Below are 26,176 nucleotides of genomic sequence, written 5' to 3'. Positions count from 1 at the left end.
TAAGAAAAGCAAAGTATATCTAGAGGTGTATTTGCTGCAAAGGAAACAGGAGGAACTACAAAACTGTTTTTGACACCAACCAAGCTGAATTATATAAGAAAATGAATCAGTGAGACTCTAAATGAATCATCCCTAAGGCAGTGCTTCTCGACCTGGCTTCAGATGAGAATTCTCTAGGGAGAATTCTCATCAGATGAGAATTCTCTAGGGAGAATTCTCATGAACATAAACATACATACAGATACCTGGGCCTCATAAACATAACATAAACATAAACATACATACAGATACCGGGGCCTCACGGGTCTAGAGACGAGAGTTGGGGGTCTGGGTGACTCTAATGTGCAACCAGGGGAGAGAATCACTGGCTTGAGATGTCCTAAGCAATCTATGACAAAATATGGATGAAAATGATAAAATCTGTTTCTAGGCACCCCAACCCTCATGTGGCTAGCAGTTACATAATCCACTGTCTCATATTACCTATATTCCAATTTAAGGTGACTTAATGGACCAGCTCTAACAAAATCAGGAAAATTGGGTTTTATAGCTTACCATCCGACACCTCTGAACCAAACTTCGGTTTTGGCTAACTTGGAAATTTAAAATGAGCCAAAATGGTTTAGGCTTGGAGTTGGTACATATTAGGTTCAGATTTTGCAGCAAGGTACTTTTAAGCTGTGCATTTTAGTGTGCAAATGACCCTCTTCTGTTCCCTGGTACAAATGCAGTCGCTCGTCTTTAGACTCTCAGTAAACTGGGGGAAGAAATACTAATTATAAATATAGAGGACAACCGCCTTGGCCTTCAAGATCTAGCCCTTAGAGTTGGGTCAGAAAAGGGCAATTTAGGAAAAGCCACACTTTTAAACACAACAAAGGCAAATGTTTGAAAAGGATTAAAGATTAGGACCAATTAAAAGTACATTAAGAAATACACACTGAGGAACTATTTCCATTAAAACTGTGTTCTTCTATTGACCTCAATTAAGCAAATAGTATATAGGTGATATCAAAAGGCTTACTTGTAAACAGGAAGCATTATAGGCAACGGAGCTGATAAATGGGGAGCAATTTCTAGTAGGTTGGCACGCTCGTGAAGGGCTTCTTTTACCATCCTATACTGAAAAGCAAAACAGAGAAAATTAGTTTGGCAGTAACAGATCATAATATTTTCAAATGGCAAATAGACACCCTGCCAACTGATTGATACACAGAAACCTCTCTACCTCTGAGTGAGGATCGCTCCCTCCTAATCAAAGTTCTAATAATACATCATGCTGTCAACCTGAAAGATTTTTTAGAAACCTTAACTGTATTTGCATAGGAGAAAAACATGCTGTCAGAGTTCCCAGGTGTAAGATATTTTCCCGACTTGAGTTACAAGATTATTGTAACAATTTATCTTGCATTCTCTGTATTGTCCGCTTTCTCAGTCCTCTATAATATTTCCCCATGTAAGAAATAACAGATTGTTCAAATTCATGCTAAATATTCCCTTCCTGCCTCCACTAACACAAGCAGAGATAATACTTAGGAGTTGCACAGTATTTCACAGATTACAGAAAAGCGTTTGTCTTTACTCCTTTCGTCCTCGTTATGCGTCTCTAAAGAGCTAGCATTATTATTACTATAACACTAACTTAAAAATGAGAAAACTGAGGCTCATAGAAATGGAATAAGTAATCTGGAACACATCACAAGTCATCTGATTCTAAGTCTTATGCTCTTTTCTTTGCATCCATCATGATGCCGAAGAGACACGTAAGAAAAGAGGACACATTCAAAACTGACAATGTCAAGTTAGCACTGCTCTGTTTTTCATGTACCAGAAGCAGATAGGGAGTTCAGCTGATTTTTTTTTTTTTACCCCTCTGGGAAATGTCATCTTCCACACTGCCTTGGCAGTTTTCAAATGGTGGCAGACTGGACACAATAAAGTGTGACATAAGAAAAGCATGACTCAGAACATCTTCTCCTTAGGAATATGTCAGTGACAATACGAGCGTGTGATTGCAATTACAGTTAAGAGGATCAGTTGAACACTCCTGTATTACAACACTGCCCAGAAAGTAGCAATTTGGTAGCCATTGGCAAAACAAACAAATGAAAGAACAAAGAAACAATCACAATTGTTAAGAGGCAACATATCCAAAAGTGATTTTGTAAATCTGCTATTTTGACATGCCTGTGTAGAAAAAGCCCCTGATCACCCATAAACATGATGCTACAGGAAAGAAATGACACACCCCTCCTGAAAGATACTCCAGCAGAATACACACTAAATAGGTATTTCCAACAGGAAGAAATGTTAAAAGCCATAAAAAAAAACAAAACAAACAAAAAAAAAACACCCTGATTTAATTGGGTAGAAAAAAGCATAGTCGCAATTTTTTGTTTAACAACCAGCATACACAATTACCTGCTCAATATCCAACTTCATGATAGCCTTCTGAAGATATCTCACACCACCATGGATCAATTTAGTGCTTCTGCTGCTGGTCCCTGATGAGAAATCATCTCTTTCTACAAGGGCTGTTTTTAGTCCTGTGTAACCAGAAAACCAAATTAACTTCTTAAATTACACAATTTGTATGTAATTCATTAAAGGCACTTCTCCAGGGTAGAGACAATCACAAGAAAAATTACTCTGAACATGGATAAATTTGTATTCAAAGTGCAGTACACTGTCTATATTATAATGAAGAGATTTTAGCCTCGTCCTGGGGGAAAAGTCAAACCAGAACTAGAAGCATATTAAACTGTGAAGGAATCACAACTAGAAAATATGACGATACAATTTCATGGCAGTAACATACTCTGGGGCACTGAGAGGGTCAGAGGAGAGCCAGGCACCCATCCTGACCCACGTGGAGTTAAGGCAGTGCTGTTTGGAAGCCTTGAGGAACTCACCTTCATGCCTCACTCCAAGCCTTTCACATGTTCCAGCCCGTCATCTCCACTCTACTCTAACACATCATGCATAAGTCTAGACCAGACCTCTTATGTGTTGGCTACTATTTCTGGAATGCTGTTCGAGTGGGTATAAAATGGGAAAAGAGACCAAAGGTATCAAAAGAGAAAAGGAGGGAAGAGAATAACCTCTGGCCTTGAGGGATTTATGGTCTAAGACATGCAAGCACAGTATTATGGAATTACAAAGAAAAATACAAATACACCCAGGACAAATATACCCAGTGCAGAGTATCCACAAGGAAAGAAAAGACAATATTCTTGGTAAAGGTGAGGCTGAGCAAAGATAGGTTGGGTTCTAGAAGTCATGTCTCTGCTCCTTTCTTTGAGGGTTGTGATAAATATCTGAGGGATGAAACTAGCTTTTGTTTGTTTTCTTTTCTTTTCTTACAGAGACTCCCCTGCTTCTTCCAGATTGGGTAAGACCAACAGTACTACAGGTGCCACATACAGGTAGAGATGAAACCCCCACACTTCAAAAGGCCCAAGGTATACATCAGCACCAAGCCATGAGGAGTTCTCCTGGCCTGGCATACTCTTAGGAGTTGAGAGAATGTCATAGAATTCAATTACAATGAGAATATGTAATGGAGCAGTGTGGGCTCATGAAGCTCAGATAAGAGAATCTGTGCATGTATTCAATTCAGAGCCATTTATTACATTTAATACCAAAGGGTCGTTTTTATAACTTTTAACAGTTTAAATATCTTACCCAAATGTCATCATAAAATCAGGGCAATTCCCTTGACTCAAAAGGACAAAATATTTGGAAACCACGGAGGGAAAGTAGAGAACTTTGATTCAAGGGCAAAACCGCTAATGCTCTAACTAACTAGCAAAATAACACAGAAATTAATAGAGATTACAGACTTCATCTTTGTGAAGCATTATGCCAGACAAAGATCTGTCAACTTCTCAACCATGGAAACTCTATCCAATATGCTTAGTAAATTCAGTACTAGATGTATTAAAAAACCACAACAACAGGAAAATCTATCAAGTTAGTACGTGCATTTTAAAAGAATACTGAGATCCTAAGTGCCAGGTGAAGTGTTGGCATTAGAAATAATTGGGTGTGGGGGGCACCTGGCTGGCTCAGTAGGTTAAGCATCTGACTCTTGATTTAGGCTCAGGTCACGATCTCATGGTTCGTGCGTTTGAGCCCCACATCGGGCTCTGTGCTGACAGTGTGGAGCCTGCTTGGGATTCTGTCTCCCTCTCTCTGCCGCTCCCCTGCTCCTTCTCTCTCTCTCTCTCTCTCTCAAAATAAATAAACATTTTTAAAAAAATGAAATGAATTAGGCATGGACCAAGCTGTCAAGCAGCTCCCAGTCCAGAGAGAGGTAAGTAAAGTGTAGCAGTTTTACAGGTGCTAGACTTGAAAATACAGAGGACTCTTATCTTACTCTGGGTTAGAAGTTAAAATCGGGCCATAAACCTAAAACTGCATAGTCAAGATTACATTTGTAATCTCTTAAGAATGCTCTCCCTTGGTGAGATTTTTCACCTTTCCTTAGTAAGTCCAACGGAGAGATCTTCTTCCAGCACTAAAATAGACCGTTTTTTCCTTCAACTGAAGATTAGATGAGGGAGTTCACTTTTTTTTATTTTTTAACGTTTATTTATTTTTGAGACAGAGACAGAGCATGAACGGGGGAGGGTCAGAGACAGAGAGGGAGACACAGAATCCGAAGCAGGCTCCAGGCTCTGAGCTGTCAGCACAGAGCCCAACGAGGGGCTTGAACTAACAAACCGCGAGATCATGACCTGAGCCGAAATCGGACGCTCAACGGACTGAGCCACCCAGGCGCCCCAAGGGAGTTCACTTTTAAATGGCATTTAAGAGCCAGATTCTTTACACTATCACTCCCACTTAACCTTGGAATCCCAGTCATGACACCAAGATGCCCACACCATGGCACACAGGGACATAATACAGAGGGAACCTTCCCATCAGCCATGCTTCCCACCTGGGCGTGCCCAAAGGTATCCTGTAGACTGTGGGAGAGGACATCACAGACAGTCCACAATAATCCCCACTTCCTAGCATGGAATGCCCTGGAGTGTGGGCTGGACCCGGTGCCTTGCTTCTAGTGAAGAAAAATGCAGCAATAATGGCATACCACTTCTGTGATTAGGTTACAAAAGACTGTGATTTCTGTTCTCTCTCTTGCCCACGCTCTCTCTTCCCCTCTCTGGCTAACTAGGATGAAACAAGCCGTCATGTTTTGAGACCACAGACGAAAGGAGCCCCCCGCCGGCAATAGGTCACAAGAAATGGAGGCCTCAGTCCAACAGCCAGGGAGGAACTGAATCATGCCAACAACTACATGAGTTGCTAGGAAGGACTGCAACCTGTTTGAGACACAGAGCCAGAGAACTCAGGTGAAGGCACACCCCCAGATCCCTGACCCACTGAAATTGTGTGATAGCAAATATTGCTTTAAGCCACTAAATTTTGGGGTAGTTCATTGATGGCACGATTCCCTGTGTGTATAATAACTGTAGCCTCAGTGTAAGTTTTTAATTGTCCCTGGGACTGGGGTCTTCAGGAAAAGCCGAGTTTACGGTACATGGGTAGAGGAGAGGGAATTATCACTGGCGAGAAATGGCCTAAGCCAGAGAAAGGCAAGTGCTCGAGATGACCCGCTAAGTTTGAGGCTGCTTGTCACTCAGGGGCTGTGGACAACGGGAAGGAGATCCAGCGGGAGGAACAGTAAAAGGCAGGAATAGTAAAAGGGCCTTTCGTCTACCCTGGAGATTTGGACTCTGTCCTCTGGGCCACTCTTTCTCACAAGCAAAGTATTATCTGAGTCTCCTCAAAAGGAAAATGCCTCTGAGAACATGGCTTCAAGTCACATATTGGTTTGAGAAGCAAATGCTTTGTTAGAAGGTACGAGATTTGGCATCAATGCCACAGAACAATGAACCGGATAGCTGTACTCAGTCACAAATTATGCATTTTGAGGAAAAGCATGCTGGTTGATTCTTTTTTTCTTATCATAAAAAAAGAATAATAATTTTTTTTTTCCAAAAATTCTCAGATAGTCTTTTGAGAAATACTATTGTGCTATCTATCAGGGGAACCATCAAAGTGTTTGAGCTAAGCTATCAGATTAATGTTCTAGAAAGATCTCTCTGTGGGGGTGGAGGGTCTGTCTGGAGGGAGAGAAGAACTGGAGGTAGACCACTTAGGGGACATGTGTCATAGAGGAGGAGCAGGGCAATGAAGAGGCCAGCCTCACAAGGCAGAAATGGTAGCGGAGAGCGATGTGAAGAGAAAATTTTATGGGCTTGTGTCATCAGGCTGGATTTTTTTTTTTTTTTTTTCTTTCCCAAACTGACAGAGTGTGAGGCAGGGAAGCTACTCTAGGAATTAGCAAGCCATCTCAGGAGGATATTTCAGGATATGTAAGTGAGAGCTAACACTTTAAAGCCTCAAAACTGCTTTTGCAAGTATTGGACATTTTAAAAAAGTTATTCACATGTATTTATGTGAGAAACCCTAGTGAATACCAACAAAAGTTAAAACGGGCTTCTCTGTCAAAGCAGGCTGTTTTGCTTGTCCTATTATTTCTAGTGTCATACCATCAACCCACCAGAATTTCTGGAGTGAAATGATACAGCTTCTTCCAGAGCAAAAAAAAAAAAAAAAAAAAAAAAATCCCAGAAAAGTTTAACCCCTAAAGTTCCAGCTATATTGATGTATTAAAGCACCATGTAACCTAAAAGTATTACCAAAAGTTTTCAGAACCACACACACACATACAAACCCTCAGATATTTGGAAAAAAAGAAAAAAAGAAAAAATTTTTAGATTTTCAACTGCTATTATACACTAAATGTTTTCTCATTTTTGTGGGATGAGAACAATGGAATGAGGGAGGAGGAAACTGATGCAAACTCAAGACATTATTAGAAGTTCTAACAGCTTCCCATAAATATATTTTTAACTGACTAACTGACGGCAGCAAAGATCATGGAATTTTAAAAAGCCTTACAGTCTTACACAGTCCGGTTATCTAATATGTTCCTTTTCTGTGCACCTCTCAAAACTCCAAAATTTTCCTCCCCTCAAAAATTATGGATCTGAACTTTTAAGGGCTTAGTTTTCTGATACTTTAAAGCAAGGAAGTGAAAAGAGAGTACTTTTGTGCTTTCTTAAGGTGAACGAACAGTATTTTTAAGTGATATTCAATGCTAACATTTAGTGTTCTCAGGTAAGATAATTAAGTTTGAAGGACATCCAAAATAATGTACCCACGCTTCAATCAACTGCTGGCTGTGGATTTGAGGAGCTCGGGAAGATCTTTCCTCCAAGTAGAAAGAACAACCTCCCCACATGCCAGCGCGATGGAGGGCAGACCTCACTATGCATTTACAGTAATTCAACTAAACTAGTTCAAGGTTTTATGAAAATAGTCTTTGTTTTTTGTTTGTTTGTTTGTTTGTTTCTTTTCTTTTTGGCAGTTACTTGTTAAGTACAGCAGTGAGCTCTATCCCTGAGGAGATAAACCAGAACACTTATGAGTGGTACTGTTATTTTCTTTTTTGTTTTAACATTGATTGCTTTTAATACATATTCACAGGGATTTCATGACAGTGGTGAAGTATTAATATTTGGGATGAAATTACTCTGAGAATCTCAGGTGGACTAACAAGATTAGCCACAGTGGAAGAATAAAGGCAACTGAAATCTGCCTTTCTGTCATCTTCAGCCCATCCCTGAGCAAGTTCAAATTACAGGGGACGCGGGGCAGGGGACTTGAACTAAAGAAGGCCCTTTACAGCTTTGCCTTTTCCGACCTGAGTGAGAATGTCTAGCTACCAACCACTTCTAACTAAACCAATTTGTGGCCCAAGACAGTTGGATGAACAGAGGAGTAATTACCTTCTAAGGGGAAGAATCGTGCGACATTTAACTTTCACAACATGATATAGAACAGAAGTATACTTTAATACCTTTTACTGATTATCTTATTATGCATGAAAACATGCTCAGTATAATAAATGCGGAGAAGTAAAGAGAACAAAATAAAACTCTCCTGTAATCGCACAGCTTAGAGATAACCACAGTTGACATTTGTGAACATTTAAACGTTCACATTTTCTATGCATGTCTATAATCACATATGTACATTTTTACAAAAATAGGACATATTCCATTTTTTTCATTCAATGTTATTTATTGTAAACATCTCTTCATGTCAATATGTATTTGTCTATCGTTTCATTTTTAATGTATGAATAGTATTGCATTAAATATTTACAATGATTTATATCCAATTCCCTATTTTTGAACATTTGGGTTATTTTATACCTACATTATCACAGATAGTACTGTGACATATTTTCATTTAAACTCTGCATTTTTAATTATTTCATTAGAATAAATTTTCAGATATGGCATTATTTAGATATTTTTAAATAGAAAGGAGAGATTAATCCCTGTGAAATGCATAGCAGAAGCACCAACACAACACACCACTCAAAAAATTTAGACATCTGTACATCAGTACCAGAGCATATGTATTAAAGCCACATGCCCCATGAAGGATAAAATGATGTCATTTAAGGAAAGGAAAGTTTCTCTTTCTTTAGAAAAGCTTTGGGCATTTACCTCTGGACTTCAGAAAGCCAATGCCACTAATAAGACAAAGGACTATCCCAAAGGCTGAACATTTCATATGAAGGATCAATTTCCAAAAAAACATAAGTAACACTCCCCTCTACAGCTACAAAGTAATCCTGACTTCTTAATCCTTATAGTCTGAATACTATGCTTTTGGCCTAGTTTTTTTCCAACAATGAACGTTAGCATTTTACAGAATTATAGGATATTGGATTGATTATTTAATACCTATTGCTATTTTTACATCAGGAAACATAAACTGTTAATGGGGATAACATGTGTGTTCCTTAAGTACACACAGATTGTAGAGCCACAAAAATGCATTCAGCCATACCATTAATCAGAATAATACAGTTATGAGGGAATATGCGAGTTGCCTGGTTGCTTCTTTTTATTTTTTTATTATAAAAACCGCCAATGTTCAAAGAGAGGAGGTATAGGGGCGCATGGGTGGCTCAGTCGGTTGAGCGTCCGACTTCGGCTCAGGTCATGATCTCATGGTCCGTGAGTTCAAGCCCCGTGTTGGGCTCTGTGCTGACAGCTCAGAGCCTGGAGCCTGCTTCGGATTCTGTGTCTCCCTCTCTCTCTCTCTCTCTGCCACTCCCTGACTCATGTTCTGTCTCTCTCTCTCTCTCTCTCTCTCAAAAATAAATAAACATTTAAAAAAAGTTTTTTAAAAAAAAGAGAGGAGGTATATCCAAACAATTTAGAGGGATGAAAAGAGAAACTAATATACCAATGGCTTCCTAGTTACACAATCCAGATGTAACCAGTGTTAACTATAAAAATGTCCCATCCACACTACCAGAAACTTTCTATGCTTATGAAAGTATACAAGCTATGTATCTTTTTGCTTTAAACACAAATACAATTAACAAACTCATTCTTCACAACTTGTTTTCCAATTTATGATACATATTAGCCGTCTTCTCTGTAAATACTTATAAACTTCTTGGATAACTGAATGTACCCAATTTATTAAACCAGACCTCAGGTTTTTGCTGTTATAAATTGCTGTAAGTAAAATTTTAATCAATATGGCATTATGAGTTCAGCTTTTAACTCCTCCTCTTCTCTAAATACAGCAAAAATAATTTCTCTCTATGTATTTTTAAAGAATGTGGTTGACTCAAAAATAAACACACTATGGATCAGAAACATAACAGAAACTCAGAGCAGAGTAGTTAGGCCAAAAGCCCCTGCCTTGCTGGGCTCTGGGTCTAGAAACAGGAAAAGGCCACCCAGATTTCAGTTCCTGAAGGGCAAGAGGAATACAGGTCTCCCTTGCAGGGATAGGTTAAGGAAGCCAGACGAATGAGCTGAATGCTGAGAACTGAAGAAGGGCTTTATCCATTATGAAGAGCGGTGGAGAGGCTTCCAGTGACCACTGCCCAGGCCTGTGGACTACCTGCAGGGAGTTATCTGGGAGGCAGGAAGTCAGACGCAGAGAGCATCACCCAAGCCAAAGCACCTCCAGCTGGCTCAGCAGTTGGTCTGCAAGGCGTCCAGCATCAGCACAGAGCAGGAGCCTCAACAGGGCCCTGGGAAAAGTCTCTCTGATGGGACTCGAGGGTAGAAACAACTTTATGTATACAGTTTAAGGTGCAGAAACACACAGCGATACCAAAATGATTTAATATGAAGGAAAGGAAGGGAGGAAAAGAAGCAAAGTTAAAAAATGTAAGTCAAAAATACAAAATAAATGCACATGGTATCCCAGTAAATGGAACTGAATCAAATTCCACTTTTTTCTCTATGCTTAAATAGACTCTTTCAATGGACTAAATTCACCTGGTTAAAGATAGATTCTAACAGGAATTAAAATTAAAAAAAACTTAATAAAAAATAAAGGTAGATTCTACCTATTAAGCATTAAAAAAAAAAAAAAAAAAAAAAATATCCAGGGGTGCCTGGCTGGCTCATTCAGAAAAGCATGTGACTCCTGATCTTGGGGTTGTGAGTTAGAGTCCCATTCTGGGTGCAGAGATTATGTAAATAAACCTTAAAAAAAATACAAAAAAAAAAAAACAAAACAAAGAATCCAAATACATGCTGTTTATTATAGGCATACTAGAGCAAAAGGATATGGAAAAGTTCAACACAATATGAAACAAACTCTGTCTCATAGGTTATATTTTCCCAAACTCACATGTGTTCTTTAGATTTTTGCCATAGATAAATTTTAATTTTTATGAAATCAGATTTAGCAAGATTTTCCAAAAGGAAAATGGCCTTTTTGGTGTCCTGCTTAAAAATACCTTTCTTACGCCATTTTTAAAAATATTTACATATACTTTCTTCTAATAGTTTTATGGCATTTTATTGTTAAATCCTTGGCCCACATGGAATATGACAAATAAAATACATATATATACATATATGTATATGTGTGCATATATATGTATGCGTGTATATACATAAATACATATATATATTTAAATATGTATAAAAATCAGGGGAAGTAGATACTCTCACACCACTTATTAAATAACCAATAATGACAGATTTGAAATTCTGCCCTTATCATATTCTAAATTTTATTATTTAGATCTATTTCTAGGCACTTGGTTCCACTTATCTCTCTAGCCCTTTGGCAAACTATTTTAATTAAAGTAGCTTTATAATACACTTTAATATCTGATAGGTCTCTATCTAATCCTTTATCATTATTCTTTTTTCAGAATTAATCTGGTGATTCTCATAGGCTTATTTTTCCAGACAAACTTTAGCCCAGTTTTTCAAGTCCCGCCCCCAACTCCTGTCAAAGAAAATCAGTACATTAATTAAAATTACACTAAATTACCAACAAATTTTAGTAGGAATGTGCAATCTGGTCCAACCAGTAGTGTTCAGGAAACAGCAAACTTCCATAGGTCACAAATCTACTGTCCTAAAATAGGATTTCCTCTTCCCTCGTGGCAGTAGAAGGGGGTAGAAGCAGAAAGGGGTGAGGGTGGCCAACGTGTAATTCCCAGAATGCACTGTCTTCCCAGGCCCTGCCTCTTCTGTGCTTTCTCTACAATGTACACACTTCCTCCTTTTCACAAACCTTCACTTGTACGGAAAAGTGTTACTGGTGTCTTTCATTAATGTCTGAGAACCTTGCGGCTCTCTATAAGGTTGAGACACTTGTCAAAGCTCACAAAGCTAGCAAGTGATGAAGCCAAGAACTTGATCCCACTTCATTCTAACTGCATAATCTGTGTCCTTAATCACAGGGCTATCCTGCGCTAGACGTGCAAGAACCGTAGTGAGAATTCAGGAACTACCAGCCAGATACCATTCGTAAACTAAAAGTAACTACACAGTTCTGAAAAAGAGAACTATAATTAATGTTTCCCTCCAGCAAGAGGCAGCCTTCTCTGGAATTTTAATTAAAAGCCATAAAGGCTAACTTTATAAATTTGATTTTAAACCAGAAATGTACTAGGTGATCCCTGATACATGTAGGTAAAGTCACATAAAAGAACAAAAAGAACTGGGGGAAAAAAAATCTTGAAAAACCCGAAGGAGTGATTCTATTTATCAGATTCTTCTGGTTCCAGCTCTCTCTGGGGGCAGAGGGCCTTCACCTGCCCAGATACTAGACACCGTGTTAAACAGAGAAGTGATTTCTATTGCTCCTAGAGACTGACAGCAGAACGTGACAAGAACTGTGCATATTATGTTTATAAAATCATTTTCCCAAATGCAACAACTGAAAATCGATTCCCCAGAAAATGCAGAGGGTAAGAATGCAAATAAATGTTCATTAGGAAGACTTCATGACTTCTTCTCTGCCTTCTATAGTCTTTTATCCATTACCAAAATTGCATTTGGGCACAGTATTTTATCAAAAAGCTCGTGCAAACATTTCTATACAAGCCCTTTAACATCCAGTGGTTCCCCAAAACTTTGATGTCCTGAAAAATCTAATTATTACTGGTAACTTTAAAAGATCACAGTAATTTATTTTTGTCAAATGTGACTAAAGATTAATGGATACAATCAGGAATAATTTGGTAAAAACATATCAAATGCAGAGAAAGCAAAATGTGTTGTTAAGTGAAGCATCAAATATAATAAAAGAGCAAATTCCATGAATGAACAGCAACAATGCACAATTCATTAACCAAATGCCCATGATTATTTCACACTTCAGAGGGCTACTGATATGATCAGGAATTGTAGTAAAAGGATAAATACAGATTAACTTCAGTATGTCTATACAGTTTAATTATAAATCCTACCCCCCAACAGCTACCAGCATAATAAAAGAAATACAAACTAAGGTTTCTCCACCTCTTTTATAAGGAATATTCCACAGCTACAAAATTTCATATACATATAATAAGATATTCAATTGTTTTTAAAGACAGTAATTCTTAGCTGCTACTAACTACAAAAATTTAAAATCTGGTCAACATTCAGGCTCTAGGGATCCTTCTCTTCTCAAAATCATCCTCCTCACCATCATCACCATCATCACCATTACCCACGTCATCTGCTAATGCACCAGTTCATGTCCAGATCACTACCGAATATCCTTCCCTGCCCAAAGAGAAAATGTTAACTGTTCAGCAAATACTAACAAATCATATGCTCCTGGAGGACAAAACCAGGGCGTATGAATCTTTTTATTCTCAGAGCTTGGTCAGTATTTGACTCAAACGGTTTTACTTTAAATAGAAACATAAAGTAAAACAACAACAAACAAAAAACTTGAAACCTAAAGAATAATTAACTAGACTATCTTTGGGATGAATTCTTCAGCCATTAAGTACAATGAATACCATACACGTAAGAGTAAATTCCACCAGGTATGAAAGGTAATTAAGTCTAAAATGGCTATGGCAGTAACTTAAGCTGAGAAGAATTATTCCATGTAATAAATTATTACCATCGAGTACGAAACTGCAATAAATATTGAGCCTTACACAGTAACTAAAATAATCCAGACTCAAAATTCCTTGCAGCAGTGCCCAGCCCAATTGGATACATCTAAGGATACCACAAAGAACTTTCTCCAGGAGAACTGGTTCTAAGTCTTTTGCCTCCATGTTAATAAGGGCAGCTATAGGGGTGCCTGGATGGCTCAGTGGGTAGAGCATGCAACTCTTAATCTCAGGTCATGAATTCAATCCCCAATTTTATTCAATTAAAATAATGATGATGATGATGATGATGATGATGATGATGACGATGATGGCAGCTATAAATACTACCTATAATTTATTGAGCTTCTATTTTGTGTGACAAGCACTATTTTAAGTCATCTTCATGATTACACATTTAATGTTCCCAACAATCATTCAAAGAAGGTATTTTTTCCTTATTTGGAAGACAAGGAACCCTCCAGAAATGAAGGAATTTGCCCAAGTAAATGCATGTGTATAGTCACATCTATAAATACATCTGATAAAGCTGCTGAGCCAGGATATGTGCCCAGATTTCCATGACCCAAAACTCCACACTAATAATACCCACAGGCAAAAATCAAATTATTTTATTAAATATATCATATGGAACAGTATTGGTGTTCCATACTAAAATTTCACTCTTTATATGTCATGTTTCCATTTTTTTTTTTTTTTTAAGTTTCTTTATTTAGTTTGAGAGAGAGAGAGCCTGTGCATGCACACTAGCAGAGGAGGGGCAGAGAGAGAGGGAGAATCCCAAGCAGGCTCCATGCTATCAGTGCAGGGCCTGACACAGGGCTCGATCTCACCAACTGTGAGATCATGACCTGAGCCGAAATCAAGAGTCAGATGTTTAACCAATGAATGAGCCACCCAGGCACCCCATGCTTCCATTTTAAAGAACATTTCATCATGTCTTTCCTAATGCTGACTAATAAGATACCTAAGAGAACTATAGGTTAGCAACAGTCTTTTCCATCATAAAGTCACATAAACTCGAGTCTCCCAAACTGAAGTCCATATTTCACTGGAAGAAACACTTTTTTTTTTAAATTTTTTTTTTCAATGTTTATTTATTTTTGGGACAGAGAGAGACAGAGCATGAACGGGGGAGGGGCAGAGAGAGAGGGAGACACAGAATCGGAAACAGGCTCCAGGCTCTGAGCCATCAGTCCAGAGCCTGACGCGGGGCTCGAACTCACGGACCGCGAGATCGTGACCTGGCTGAAGTCGGACGCTTAACCGACTGCGCCACCCAGGCGCCCCTGGAAGAAACACTTTTAAGAGATACAAGAAAAAGAAGAATTATTTTAATAGATTAACTCATTTTAATAAATCTTTTCTACCCTTCACTGACATACATGTGATTTCGGATGATACACGAATATTTTTATTTCATTAAAATGTATTTACTTTACGTGATTAGAAAGAAATAGCCAGAACATCAAATTAATGAATTCAAAGGAACTTAAAGTCTTCTTTTTAAAGAAATTCATTTACGTGTAAAGCACAAGCTATGTTTAATTTTCAAATTGTGCAAGTGCCTATATTCAAAAAATACGAAGGTGCCTCACAAAGGATGGAAAATCAGGAAGTACAGCAAAAATGGGACTTTACTGGCATGCAGCGCGTGCCGGAGGCTTGCCTGTAGGGGGGCGAGAGTGGAGGCAGACGAAACCTTTACCTGTAATATACCCATCTGCGCTGGGACTCACCTCTGGTGACAGCATCCAGGGCACAGCCACATCCCGTTGCTCCACCTCCGATGACGAGGATATCAAATTCCGCCGTGTTCTGCAAACTCAGTAGCTGAGCTTCTCGGGAGGGAGGCTCCCTGTTAACAGGTTCTGAAATGCACTCTGCTGCTTGCACATAGGCCAGGTTCACCTGGTGTAAAAGTCCACAGCCCACTGTCAGTTTTTCATGCGCAAAGCCAATGTAATACACCCCACGGTATACTAAAAGAAGAGATTTGTAATGGAGACAAGCAATACCAAAGCAAGACCATAGTCCACAGTCCACGTGGAGTTACAGGACCAACTGCCTTATAGAAAAGTCCTTAAAATCCAGGCAGTATTTTTTTTTTTAATTTTTTCAACCTTTATTCATTTTTGAGAGACAGAGACAGACAGAGTGCAAGCAGAGGAGGGGCAGAGAGAGGGGGAGTTACAGAATCCAAAGCAGGCTCCAGGCTCTGAGCTGTCAGCACAGAGCCAGATATGGACCTCGAATCCACGAACCGTGAGATCATGACCTGAGCGGAAGTCGGATGCTTAACCAACTGAGCCACCCAGGCGCCCCAAGGTGGTATTTTTTTAAATAAGTCCCCACTACTTAGGCATGGAACACCTGATTCCAGACTCAATATCTCAACTGCTTGTTTTGGTTTTATAACGAGCCAAGTTCAACTATTCCCCACACTGTACAACAATTCCCAAATACCTAGTCTAAGATAATTTATAGGAGAACATAAGGAAATGTTTTATCCCGTAGCAATAATTCATTCAGATAACATTTAAAAGTGTTGAAAGGAGGAGGAAAAAAGCACTTTATGCCCTTCTGCAATTTCTTAAAAGTATATGTTCTTTATTCCTTGATTCCTCTGACAAAAATAAATTCTAGAGCTTGGACGTCTATGAGTTTAGGTCACTATAATTAGAAATGAATCTGTTTAATAGAAGTTGTTGTCATGTTTAAATAATCAGTTATGGCTGGGGTGCCTGGCTGACTCAGTCGGTTAAGCATCCGACTTCGGCACAGGTCATGATCTTGCAATCCATGAGTTCAATCCCGCATCGGTCCCTGTGCTGACAGCTCAGAGCCTGGAGCCTGCTTCAGATTCTGTGTCTCCCTCTCTCTCTGCTCCTCCCCGACTTATGCTCTGTCTCTCTCTGTCTCTTAAAAATGAATAAGTGTTGGGGCGCCTGGGTGGCGCAGTCGGTTGAGCGTCCGACTTCAGCCAGGTCACAATCTCGCGGTCAGTGAGTTCGAGCCCCGCGTCAGGCTCTGGGCTGATGGCTCGGAGCCTGGAGCCTGTTTCCGATTCTGTGTCTCCCTCTCTCTCTGCCCCTCCCCCGTTCATGCTCTGTCTCTCTCTGTCCCAAAAATAAATAAACGTTGAAAAAAAAAAAATTAAAAAAAAAAAATGAATAAGTGTTAAAAAATTTTTTTTAAATAATCAGCTATGGCCAATGGAAATAATATTTTTTAAGGATTTTAGTCAGAGGTTTCCCCTTAAAATGTTTTAATATAAAATTATAGATTCTCTATATTTAATATACACTATTTCAATTTTTGAAAGCTTTAACAATAAAATAATTAGTGTCAGCTCTAACCTCCCCGTGAAAGATAATGACCTTCCCTTTTTCTAGTTTTTCTTTCATTAGAATGAACGTTGTTATCCTTAATAAAAAATGATGGTCTTGAAAAAAAAAAGTAGCTACCAGAAGTTACAGTGAAAAGCCTAGAAAAATAGATAAGTAAATGTGAATACTAGGTTTGATCATATAATGAATAGTGCTGGCCAGTGCTGCTGTAACAGTTACTTATCCACAGGTATGTGATTTGTATTTTTCCTTCCTCTAAATCACAGCATCAGTGTGATGCTGACAATGTCTTCCCGATTCTGCTGAAGGGACCACATACGAAGCTCGAAACCACAAGGCCCGAGCTTGTTCAAGAGAAGGTGATCCTAATTCCACCCAAGATATTGTTCTGATAGACGATTTTTTTATTCATTTAAATAAAATAAACCAAGCTGTTTCTTAAACTTGAATTTAGTTATTGTTGGGCTTAAACTTGAATTTAGTTATTGTTGGGCTGATTGGATTTCTACAAAAATAAATCTAGAAGCCACAGGGTACATTGAAGGAAACCTGGGTCAGAGGGTCCTAGCTCAGGTCTTAGCACTCTTGTGTACTAGTATGTGACTTTTGACACATTATCTCTCTGGGCCTTGGTTTCTTCATTTGTAGAATGGGATAAAACTCCTGTGATGTCTCTAGCTCTGTATCTCTGAGTTGTCCTCAGTCTGAATGGATTAATGATATGAGCCTAGTTGGTAAACTATAAAGTACCACCATAAGGTTGTTGTTATTACTGTCATTAAATAATTTAATCCTTTAATGGCATATAAAAGGGAGCTTTCAAAACATATTTTGCTAAGTATCATGAAAACAAAAGATTATAACCAGGTGTCATAATTTTCAGGCCATAATTCAGATGCAAGTCGCAAAAATCTTACTCTCCTTTATATAACTCCTCCTATTATCTACTAATAGCCATTTCCCCATGTCACATTTCCGTACATTTAAGGTAACTAAAGAAATGTAACTGCTATGGTTCTGTGGGGAACACGATATCTTTCTGTCATGGGCTTTGCCTTCTATCATCAAAGAAGGAGGAGGAAAGACAAGAACAAGAGAAGAGCAAGAAAAAGGAAGAAAGAGAAGAAACATATATATATGTATGTATATATATATATATATATATATATACACACACATATATATATACGTATACATATATATACGTATATATATACATATATATATATATATATATATGCGCACGATATACGTATATAAAAGTATGTAGAAAGAACAAATGCCAAAGTAAAGCAAAGAAGCACCAGGCCATAACCATCCTGATGAGAGAGGGAGGGTCTTTCATTTGAGGATTCAACTGGGCCATGGCAGATGGGTAGGACATGGACATAAGACTGACAAGTAACTAAACTGCCAGAGCACTTTCACACATCAAAAACATCAACAACAACAACAACAAAAATTCCTGACATTTTCTGCTTGGTAAGTTTTATAGAAATACTCGAGAAATAAATTTAAGGACTATATCATGATTTAAGTCATTAGAACTTGGTAATACTAAAAGCCCCCTGTTTACTCTGCCAACAAGTCATAACTATGAATATTAAACTCAACTGAATTTCCTCAGCAAGCAAGCCAGCTCTGATGGGCACTCCACCTGTTTTGTGGCCTTTGCGCTCCTCGAACTGCACTGTTTCTCCATTTTGTCCCTTGTCTCATCCTTCCCCCCAGTAGACTCTATCCTGCCTCACCTTAAAAGTTAAAAAAAAAAAAAAAAAAAAAAAGTTTCTTACATATGCTTTTACCACCCTAAAAATTCTGGAAAGACCGGTATACCCTTGCTTTTTCTACTGCCTCACCTCCTACTCTCTCAGCCAACTCCTCAATTCATTCTAATCTGCATTTTCACACACATACCACCACCACCAAAGACTGACTCATGTCCACTTTGCTGTGAAATCCAGTGAGCACATTTCATCCCTCGTGTTAGCTGTCACCTCGGCACACAATTTTCTGTTCACTGGGAGACAACGAACTGAACTGAGCTCTCTCTCCAGCCTCTCTCAACCACTCTCTCCTAGTTTCCTCTGGAGGTCCCTGTACTCCCTAACATTAAATACTGACGTTCCCCTTAGGCCTTTCTCTAGAGAATCTCTAGAGAATTTCTTCTGCCTCCATACAGTCATATGACTTCCAATTATACTCCCCTATCCCAGAACCCAGATATCAAACTACCTATTCGGTACCTCCATTTGGATGCCTCACATATATCTCAAGTTTGAACTGATGATTTTATCTCCCCAAACCCTCTTTCCTGTCAGTGTTCATCAGAAGGAACCATTTTGCATCTAGTTGTTTGTGCCACTCTCTTCAGTCCCGTTTTTGATCAGTCACTGAGTACTGTCACTTTCGCCTCCTAAAAAAATTCTCAGGCCCAGTCACTTCATCTTCACTTCCACTTTTCTTCTTCTTCTTCTTTTTTTTTTTTAAGTTTTTTTAATGTTTTTATTTATTTTTGACACAGAGACAGAGCATGAGCAGGGGAGGGTCAGAGAGAGAGGGAGATGCAGAATCTGAAACAGGCTCCAGGCTCTGAGCTGTCAGCACAGAGCCCGACGCGGGGCTCGAACTCACAGACCATGAGATCATGACCTGAGCCGAAGTCGGACGCTCAACCGACTGAGCCACCCAGGTACCCCTCTTTTTTTTTTTTTTTTTAATGTTTATTTATTTGTGTGTGTGTGAGAGGGAGAGAGAGTAAGAGAGAGCAAGCAGGGAGCATCAGAGAGAGGGGGAGACAGAGGGTTTGACAGCAGATGGCTGATGTGGGGCTCGAACTCACGAATCGTGAGGTCATGACCTGAGTCAGAGTAGGACAATTAACCGACTGAGCCACCCAGGTGCCCCTTCACTACCACTTTTCAAGTCAAGGTATCTTCCATTTCCTCTATACTAATATGATATCCTCCCACAGGTCTTCACATGTTCACCAAGCCTTCCAAGTCAGTGTCCATACTGCAGCTGGTGTAGTCATTTTAAAGCCCAAATAATGTCATTTCCATGACATTAAAAGCCTTCAAGAGCTTCCAATTTCATTTAGGTTATATGTAAGCAACTTACAGTTTCTAAGATTCTTCACAGTCTTTTAAAGTAGGTTGAACTTAACCAAAAAAAGGAAAAAAGTGGACAATACCAAGTGCAGGTGAATGTACAACATGATTGGAACTCTCTTATATTGCTGCAGGAAATAGAAAATGAGACAGCCATTTTGGGAAACTTGAGTTTCTCATAAAAGTAAACTTACCATACAACTTACCATACAACCCAGCAATCCTCTCCTAGGTAATTACTCAAGAGAAATCAAAGTCTGTGTTCGCACAAAAACCTGCAGCGAATGCTTACAGTGCCTTTATTCACAACTGGTGAATGGCTAAACAAATTGCGACATGTCTATGCAATGAGTAATAACTGCCAGTCAAAAGAACAAACTACTGATAGACCTAACATCATTAATCTCAGATGCATTCTGCTAGTTAGGAGTCGGCAGATCATGGTTTTCCACCCAAACGTGTCTGCCATCTGTTTTAATAAACAAAGTTTTACTGGAACCCAGCCACACCCAATCACTCGTGTATAGTCCATGACTACAGTAGCAAAGTAGAGAAGTTGAAACAGAGACGGTATGGCCTGCAGACCTGAAACATTGACTACCTGGGCCTTTACAGGAGAGTCTTCTCATCCCTGTGAAACTGAAAGAAGTTAGACTCAGAAGTCTACAGCTGACATGATTCCATTTACATGACCTTCTGTAAAAGCAAAAGGATAGGGTCAGAAAATAGTTCAGTGACTGTCAGGATGTGGGGCTGGTGGAGTGATACACCGACTACAAAGAGCATGACAGAAGTTTTGAGGCTAGAAATGTCGTGGTTATATGATTCTATGTGCTTGCCAAAACTATTAGAAGTGTATATTATAAAGGGTGAATTATACTGCATAATGTAAGTTATGCCCCAAACAATATCTCAATAAATTTGGCTTTCAAAAAAAGTAAGTAGATATGTACATAGCCAACAGACACATGAAAAGATGCTCAACATCACTAACCATCAGGGAAATGTAAATCAAAACCACAATGAGATATCACGATACCTGTCAGAATGCCTAGTATCAAAAAAAGACAAGAAATAACAACTGTTGGCAAGGATGTGGGGAAAGGGAACCCTCATACACTGCTGGTGGGAACGTAAATTAGTGCAGCCACTATGGAAAACAGTAAAGAGATTCCTCAAAAAATTAAAAATAGGAATATCACATGATACAACAATTTCCACTTCTGGGTATCCATCTGAAGAAAATGAAAACATTAATTGAATGGATACAGAAGATGTATTGCATGTGTGTGTATATATATGTAATATCATATTACATATATGTTATATATTTCATTACACATGCATATGTAATATGTGTAATATTACATTGCATATATTTCATATATGTAATATATACATAATATTCCATTACATACATTATACATTCGATTACATATATATATATGTATATATATAAAACTCAGCCATAGAAAAGATAAAATCTTGCCATTTATGACAAAACAGATGGGCCTTGAGAATATCATAGTAAGAGAAATAAGTCAAAGGCAAATACTATAGGACATCACTTACATGTGGAATCTAAAAAACAAAACAAATGAACAAACAAAACAGAAAAAAGACTCCTAGATACAGAGAACAAACTGATGGTTGCCAGAGGGGAGGGGTGTAGGAGATATGGGCAAAAAGAGGTGAAGGGGATTAAGAAGTACAAGCTTCCAGTTATCAAATAAATAAGACACAGGGATGTAACGTACAGCATAGGGAATATAGTCAATAATTTGTAACAACTTTGTATGGTGATGGATGATAACTAGACTTACTGTGGTGACCATTTTGTAATGTATATGAATACTGAATCACTATGTTGTACACCTGAAACTGATATCATACTATATGTCAATTATTCTTCAATTAAAGAAAAATTGAGTATGTATATAGTATTTGTGTCAGGCACTATTATAAGCGTTTTGCTTTTTTTCTACTCATTTAATCCTCTATTAACCCTATGAGTTAAGTACTCTTGTGATGGCCATTTTACAGAAGAAGTAACTAGACAAAGAAAACTTAAGTCATCGGCCCGGGATTAATACAGCTCGTATACAGAAGGGCTGGGAACCAGTCCCCGCAGTGTGCCCACAGACCAAGTTTTGTATTGCTACACCACACTGACAGCATATAATGTGAGAAAAAAAAAAAAATAAACAGACGTATTAGTTGTAATAGGATGAGATACCACCAGTTGCCAAATGCAGGAAGTTTTTGGTTTTATGGTATGATTTTTTCGTGGATGTGTTCCTGAAGAGTTCTTCCAAAAACATTTTTGTTAAAGATACAGCACTATTGAGGGGAATTTATTTAATTTCTGACACTCCATTTAAAGCAACATTTTATTTTTGTTGATTTTTTTTTTTCCCATAAAAGCTGGGAAGTGTTGCAACTGAGAAGTGAAGCACCAAGTTTATTTCAGAGGCAGTAAACACAGCCTAAGGCCTTACTTGTCATAATTATGACAAGAGAAAGACTCATATGGCTTCGCGTGGCGTTGAGTCTCAAAAACACATCTGCACTTCACCTTCTCTAGAATATCTTGACTGAGGGGAAATAAAGAAGAGAAAAGCAGCCAGAATAAAACAGCAGTGTAAGTCACGACACCCTTTAAGAACAGAGGTACAGTAAAACCTTGGACTGCAAAGACCTTGTTCTGAGTGTTCCACAAGATAAGCAAACATTTCTAATACATTTTTCACTTGATAAGCAAACATTTCTAATACATTTTAACTTGCGATACGAGTAGCACATGCCTCCGAATGTCACATGATCACAACTGAGCCAATGGTTCTTTCTCTCTCTCCCTCTCTCTGTGGAATTGTGGGTGATTGTCTCCCATGCTCAGAGTCTGGGTCTCAGGCTGTGCAATGCTTGGCAGAAATCAGTGATTTTTCAGAACGCTGGAAGGTGCCCACAACTGTCACTAGCATATTTTTTGTCACTTCAAAGCACCTAGGGACAGTCCTTTGCTTTTCCATACACGAGTAGCTTAGGAATGCTTTGTTTCATTCTAGGTCAGGCTGCCTGCAGATATAGACTCTTTCCTTGGCTACCTTATTGCCAGTTACATTAAATACAGTATATGACAAGAGTTTATTAATACCGTGAGTGACATGAAAGTCATCCTACACAATAACCCTCCTCTCTTGTCCCCCTCACGCCAGCCAGGAAGGTTTTCAAAGGTAAGTATAGGGTACTGTGTTCATTTTTCTTTATATTTTGTATTTTATTATTTTGTATTATATTCCAGTACTGTAATCATTTTTACATGAATATTTTTGGGTTGTGCAAACGAATCATCTGAGTTTCCATTATTTCTTATGGGGAAATTCACTTTGATATACAAGTGCTTTGGATTACAAGTGTGTTTACAGAACAAAACCAAGGTTTTACTGTATTTGTACTCCACATCTTCCCAGACCAGCTCTTTCGAAGGCAATTTGTTTGAGCAGGAATCTGGAGGATAAGCTCCACTAAAAGACTGACTCAGAGATTCTGGGAGAAATCTCAGAATGGCAACGTGCCCTAAGTTATCTGAGAGACCAAAACTCTCACAGGACACCTCAGCCACACCACTTACTCATGCAGTCAATATGTAATAGAGGTCTTCAGAGATTCTATAGAATGGAGGCCAAAACAAAAAGGTAAAGAGGCAATCATAATATTGCTGAACAGGCAGATTTAAGTAGAGAGGAGGCTACAAGAGCCACAGGAGGCATGCCTAATCCAGACCCGAGAAGGTTTTCTGGAAATCAGAGCTACATCGAGTCAAGAATGGCTAATGGGCATTAGTTGGATTACAATGCCAGGAAACGAAGTGAGAACGGCACGTGCTAAAACCAGAAGTCATGCTAATGCATTTCTTTGCTCAGCACACTGCTTTCTTAAAAACATGTATTACACATCCAATGTTTAAAAGTTCCTGTATTTTATACATAAATGAGGATTTCTGAGATAAAGCTGCCAAAACTGCACAGCAGCTGCTGCCCTCAGGCAGGGATTGTGTGTTCTTATTAGTCCAGGGCCCCCCACTCACTGATTTCATGCTTTTATCTCACCAGTCTGGCCCCTGTACGCATAGAAGTTTGCCGACCCTGGTCTAAAGACAGGATAGGCCAATAATTTGATTCAAGATCGAATGCCTAATTCAGCCACTGAATCCAGAAGAAAGGAGAGTCCAAGATTCCAAGATACAAAACAAACTTCCTTTTGCCCAGTAGAATTCTAACCACAGCTCCCAAACAAAAAATTCTTATCCTGGTGGAACTGGGAAAATATTTAATATTACTCTGATATTGTTATTTCTGATATTTAATCATGATCATCTATGGGGAAGTGGACTTTTTTAAAATTTATAAGCAAATTTTCATCTACACTGTAAAAAGATGAAATTCCTCCAGAATTTTGATAGCAAACACATAGTTTTTGTCAAGAGATTGGCACCTGTGAACAGAGAACTGAAAGTTAAGTTCATCATCTTTGAGAGTTTATATCCCACAGAACAGAACAGGATTCAAAACGCGATCAGTTTTACTATGTCTGTGCACCATTAGACTTGCAAATTAAAAAAAAAAAAAAAAAAAAAAAATCCTAGACATTTGCAACTTCAGGTGAGACCGAAAACAAGATCTAATAATTAGTGTCTATTTCTGAAAGAAGTGCATATTCAAAGACCACACGCAATTAACAACCAGGTTGTCCTGTAATCACGTGCAGTAATAATTGGAGTATAAAGTAGGGTTTCATGCAAATCACTTTCTACGGCAACTATCACTCTCTCTCCTGTATCGTGTGATTCAATCACATCTTGGTAACGGAACTGTTAGAGTTAAGGGAAACTGCCTGGCCTTTTGTTGTCACTGAAAAAGACCAACAATATTTGTATTTTCCTGGAAAGGAAACACAACCTGCATCTCCTTACGGGGAATCTTAACATGTTTTAATGGCCTTCACCTCCTGAATCACTTTGGGACTGCGAACAGTGATGTCTTTTCTTGTACTTACATGACAGTGAGCAGCATTTCTCCCTGTGAGCATACTCAGTGAGGGACTCATGATTACTCTGTGGGAACAGTTGCTAATGGGTAGACTGTCCTCTCCACTGGGGACCAGAGAAGAAAAAACAAGTCCTTCCTTTTGGGGATGGCTGAGATGGGAGTGGTAGTGCACCTGCAAGGTGTTACCCCGCCTTTTTTTTTTTTTTTTAATTTTTTTTCAACGTTTTTATTTATTTATGGGACAGACAGAGACAGAGCATGAACGGGGGAGGGGCAGAGAGAGAGGGAGACACAGAATCGGAAACAGGCTCCAGGCTCCGAGCCATCAGCCCAGAGCCTGACGCAGGGCTCGAACTCGCGGACCGCGAGATCGTGACCTGGCTGAAGTCGGACGCTTAACCGACTGCGCCACCCAGGCGCCCCTACCCCACCTTTAAGTGGCTGCCATTCATTTGAGATATCACAGAGAAGCTCTCTGAACAGCTCGTGATATATCCAAACTATTAAATTGCAAAACTTTTTCTTAAGTTTATTTTTATTTATTTTGAGAGAGAGAGAGAGAGAGAGAGAGAGAGCAAGTGGGGAAGGGGCAGAGAGAGAGTGAGCCCGAATCCCTAGTAGGCTCAGCACTATCAGCACACAGCCCAACAGGGGGCTCAAACTCAGGAACCATGAGATCACGACCTGAGCCAAAATCAAATCAGACGCTTAACTGACTGAGCCACCCAGGCACCTCAAGCTGTATAACTTTTTTACAGCTGAAAAAGCCGGAAAACCCTTTGGCTCTGTCCGAATCTACTTCAGGTAAACTCACATCATAACTGATTACATGATCTGAGGTTTTGGGGGGATATGTGTTACTGGTTTTCAAATAAATATTTCAGAAAAAATGTATTTGGAGTTGTCTCAACTTGATACTGCTCTTCAATTCTAACAGCTGTGCTAAGAACCAGAGGATCTGGAGAGAAAGCCTGGGCTTAGGCTGGACAGAGGGGGAAGAGCCAGTCCTGGGGTCTGCCCGGCTGCTACTGGTCCTCACACTCTAATGAGCTAGCTTCTACAGGTCTAACAATTACCACAGAACAGAGGCATCCTTTGACCACTAAGGAAAGTGAGGTTAGTTATTCCTTGTGCAGGTAATGGAGAGAATCAGAATTTGATCCCAAGTTTGACTCCATATTCCATGACCTC

At 39.0% G+C, this 26,176-nt stretch overlaps 1 protein-coding gene across 5 annotated transcripts in view; it reads right to left on the bottom strand.

Annotated features, from left to right (window-relative positions):
* Positions 1-26,176, bottom strand: part of GPD2 (glycerol-3-phosphate dehydrogenase 2) — a 147,961-nt gene that overhangs the window by 69,427 nt on the left and 52,358 nt on the right. For all 5 annotated transcript variants that reach the window (XR_015255235.1, XM_086718638.1, XM_086718637.1 and 2 more), the window contains exons 3-5: positions 15,217-15,388; positions 2,422-2,546; positions 1,025-1,122 (exon numbers count right to left, since the gene is read on the bottom strand). Coding sequence is in view for 4 of the 5 variants with exons in the window: in XM_086718638.1 (XP_086574764.1) it covers positions 1,025-1,122; positions 2,422-2,546; positions 15,217-15,388 (395 nt within the window). In the remaining variant the exon portion in view is untranslated. The remainder of the gene's footprint in view (positions 1-1,024; positions 1,123-2,421; positions 2,547-15,216; positions 15,389-26,176) is intronic.

The sequence above is a fragment of the Puma concolor genome, chromosome C1 (genome assembly GCF_028749965.1).
Source record: "Puma concolor isolate L17-30 chromosome C1, mPumCon1.1.hap2, whole genome shotgun sequence".
NCBI lineage: Eukaryota > Metazoa > Chordata > Mammalia > Carnivora > Felidae > Puma > Puma concolor.
The sequence above is the reverse complement of the archived record's forward strand: the minus strand, read 5'-3'. Positions and strand labels throughout refer to the sequence as shown.